Genomic DNA, 3,520 nt, shown 5'->3' on the forward strand with positions numbered 1-3,520 from the left:
ACTTCTACTGGAAAATCCAATGGATTCAACCCAAGCTGTGGTATCAGAGAGGCCAATCCCATTGGCTTCACTTGTGCTGGAAAATCCAATGGATTCAACCAAGCTGTGGGATCAGAGAGGCCAATCCCATTGGCTTCACTTGTGCTGGAAAATCCAATGGATTCAACCTGAGCTGTGGGATCAAATGGACCGATCCCGTTGGCTTCACTTCTGCTGGAAAATCCAATGGATTTAACCAAGCTGTGGGATCAGAGAGGCTGATTTCATTGGCTTCACTTCTTCTGGAAAACACAATGGAATCACAGACTGGTTGGAACTGGGAGGGGCCTTAAATTAAGCTCAATGCATTCCACTCCCTGCCAGGGGCAGGGACGCATTCTGCTATCCCAGGTTGCTCCAAGGAGGAATTCTATGGAGACAACCTCAAAAAGAGCTTAATTTGGGCTTAATCCGGGCTCTCTGGGCTTCACATGCTGGACAACAAACCCAGTAAATTACTTAATCCTGAGTTTATGGGTCCACCAGTGAAATTCCAGCTCTTGGGATGTCCTGGATCCAAGCCCAGTGAGTGGAGACCCACCAGGAACTCGGTGCCTGCAAACGGTGTCCCCAAGCCCAGGTTGTGACCCTGAGGGCCACACCTGGGTGTCACCTACCTGATAATCCATGGGCCTCCCAGCACTCGGCTCCATCCTGATGTCAGGCTTGGACCTTGGGAGAGGCAGAAGAAATCCTTGGTCAAACCACGGGTGGAATTCATGGAATCATGGAATGGTGTCGCAGACATCTCTTTCACTAAAGTCTTTTTTTTTAAGATTTTTTCCTTCTGGGAAGCTGAAGCCCCAGAAACAAAAGGTAAACAATAGGTTATCTGCTGCTGTAGGATGCAGCAGGTCCATCTGGATTGGCCTAGTTTAGATGTTTAGAAATAATGGCCAATCCAGAACTGAAGTCTCTCTCTCGGAGAAGGTCCGAGAGAGCAGCTTTGTTTTCATTCTTTCTATTCTATTCTTAGCTTAAGTAGCAGCTTCTAGAAATCTCTCTTTTTTTTTTTTCTTTTAGTATAGTTCTAGCATATGTATATATCATAAAATAATAAATCAAGCCTTCTGATCATAGAGTCAAAGATCTCGTCTCTTCCTTCACCCAAGAACCCTTGTGACCACCGTCACAGAACGGTTTGGGTAGGAACACACCTCGAAGATCATCCAGAGCCTGACACCACCAATCCAGGTTCTCCAAGCCCAGTCCAACCTGGCCTGGGACGCTTCCAGAAATGGGGCAGCCGCAGCTTCTCTGGGAATTCCACCCCAGTCCCTCCCAGGGAACAATTCCTAATTCCCAATATCCCATCCATCCCTGCCCGCTGGCAGTGGGAGCCATTCCCTGTGTCCTGCCCCTCCATCCTTTGTCCCAAATCCCTCTTACTACAGGGTCACCCTCAATGCTCCTTCAACTTTAGGAGCTGGGAGGCTCCACTGAACTTTGGTGATCGCTGCTGCGGGCCAGATATTCCAAAAAAACCATCCCATGGCTCTGCGGGACAATGATTTCCAATATTCCCTATCGTCAGGGATCACTCATTTTTGGGATGTCTGCCCTCACATTCTGCTGGCACCACCCCAAGCCCGGATCTCACCTTTTGTTGGAGACATTGGTGGTGACAGCGGTGACAGAGGCCAGGGAGATGGTGTCTGGCTCCAGGCCTGCTCCGTATCTCATGGCCTTTCTATCCAGGTCTTCTGTTTCCAGAACAGCCGGATCATCTGCGGGAAGGGGGACAAAGGAATGGCTCCGGTTTTAATTTCCAGCGGTGAATAATTAAAGGCTGGGAGAAGGGAAACCAATCCATCCCCTCGGCTGGGAGCACAAGAACAATGGGGACCGGGTCGGGTCTCGGACACCCTGCTCGGAAGAGGGGTTATCAAAGAGATGACATGGAATTCCATCCGGGCAGAATTCCTGCGGAGGGTCTTGGGGAGGAAAAAATTAGGAATAATGACAGTACCCCGATTTTAGGGGGTGAAAGAGCATTTGAGGGAGAACTGGACATCTGAGGAGTACAAGAGATGTTACAAAGACCACCAATTTCCTGGTTTTGAGGAGAGAGGGGGGAAAAAATGGGAGAAATGGGTCATTCCCAAGAGGAAAAACTGCTGCAGGAGCCCAGATCCCACTGGCATGTGCCCATGCTCGGGTTTCTATTGGAAGAAGTTGCTGGAATGCTCTTTTCCTGAGGGAAAGGGGGTCCTTGACTCAGCCAGGAGATTAAGACTGAGCCAGAAGCTGGGAATTGCTGTCTCCAGCTCCGGGATCCTCGGCATGGGATGGCCATGGAGCTGCTGGAGTCGCTCCAGAGGAGACCATGGAGCTGCTCCAGGGCTGGAGCCCCTCTGCCATGGAGCCAGGCTGGGAGAGCTGGGAATGTCCAACTGGAGAAGGGAAGGATCCAGGGAGAGCTCAGAGCCCCTGGCAGGGCCTGAAGGGGCTCCAGAGGAGCTGCAGAGGGACTGGGGACAAGGCATGGAGGGACAGGAGCCAGGGAATGGCCCCCACTGGGAAAGGGGAGTCTGGGGTGGGATCTTGGGAAGGAATTCCTGGCTGGGAGGTGGGGAGGAATTTCTGGAGGACCTGTGGCTGCTCCTGGATCCCTGGAAGTGTCCAAGGCCAGGTTGGAGCTGATCTAAGCTGGAGAAGAGTCTGGATGGGAGGGAAGCACCCACGGGAACACTGGGAATGCCGGCTTGGCCAGCAGGCAGCGGGCGCAGGACAACCACCCATCCCTTATCCAGTGGCCAAGGGTTGGAATCACCATCCCAGCCCAGGGACAGCTGGAGGTTCCTGGGAAAAGTGGGATCAGGAGCCTCCCGGCCCTGCAGCGCTGCCCACACCACACAGTGAGCATCCCATGACCACGGATAGATCCAGCCTGTGGAGACGCTTCCATGGGACCAACTGCTCTGCTCCTTTGCATCCTGGGTGGTTTCCCATGGTCTTCCTGGAATCTAGGAAAAGCACCCATGTTTCCATGCCAGCATCCCAGGCAAAATTCCCTTTTCCCGTCCTCAAACCTGGCTGGAAAACAGGGGAAGTTTTCCCAGGACCAAGGCCCAAACTTTTTCCAAGACTTTTCCCTGCCTGTAAACACGCGTTCCTGCTTTTCTTTGCTGCAGAAAACTGATCCTCGGCTCTGAATGGAAACAGCCATGAATTTCCAATCGCGGCCCTCTCCTGCCTTTCCAGAGGTGTCCAATTCCAGCCCCACCTTGTGCAGAGCCCAGGGAAGAGGCAGCCCTTCCTCTCCCACCGCTGTAATTCCAGGAATCCACCGTCATTCCATGACCATACCTTGTTTCCGATGCTCATCCTTGGACGGACGTGTCTTTCCAAGCTTCATGGCTGAAAAAACTCCTTTTCCAGCTCTGGATGAAGAGAGGGAGAATAAAAATTCCTGTTAATTGCTGTATTTTGGTGTTTTCTAGGGTGTGGGTACAGAAGGAGTTTTTTTTTTCCTAAAAGG

The 3,520-nt window shown here is 51.9% G+C and overlaps 1 protein-coding gene across 1 annotated transcript in view; it reads right to left on the reverse strand.

The window, feature by feature from the left end:
• The window catches only part of OTOF (otoferlin), a 62,242-nt gene extending 58,826 nt beyond the window's left edge, over window positions 1-3,416 (reverse strand). Inside the window, exons 1-3 of the mRNA XM_031065022.1 lie at window positions 3,349-3,416; window positions 1,640-1,766; window positions 657-711 (exon numbers count right to left, since the gene is read on the reverse strand). Of these exons, the coding sequence (XP_030920882.1) occupies window positions 657-711; window positions 1,640-1,766; window positions 3,349-3,397 (231 nt within the window). The 5' untranslated portion in view covers window positions 3,398-3,416. The remainder of the gene's footprint in view (window positions 1-656; window positions 712-1,639; window positions 1,767-3,348) is intronic.
• Window positions 3,417-3,520: the final 104 nt, after the last annotated feature.

The sequence above is a fragment of the Geospiza fortis genome, unplaced genomic scaffold (genome assembly GCF_000277835.1).
Source record: "Geospiza fortis unplaced genomic scaffold, GeoFor_1.0 scaffold509, whole genome shotgun sequence".
NCBI classification, from domain to species: domain Eukaryota; kingdom Metazoa; phylum Chordata; class Aves; order Passeriformes; family Thraupidae; genus Geospiza; species Geospiza fortis.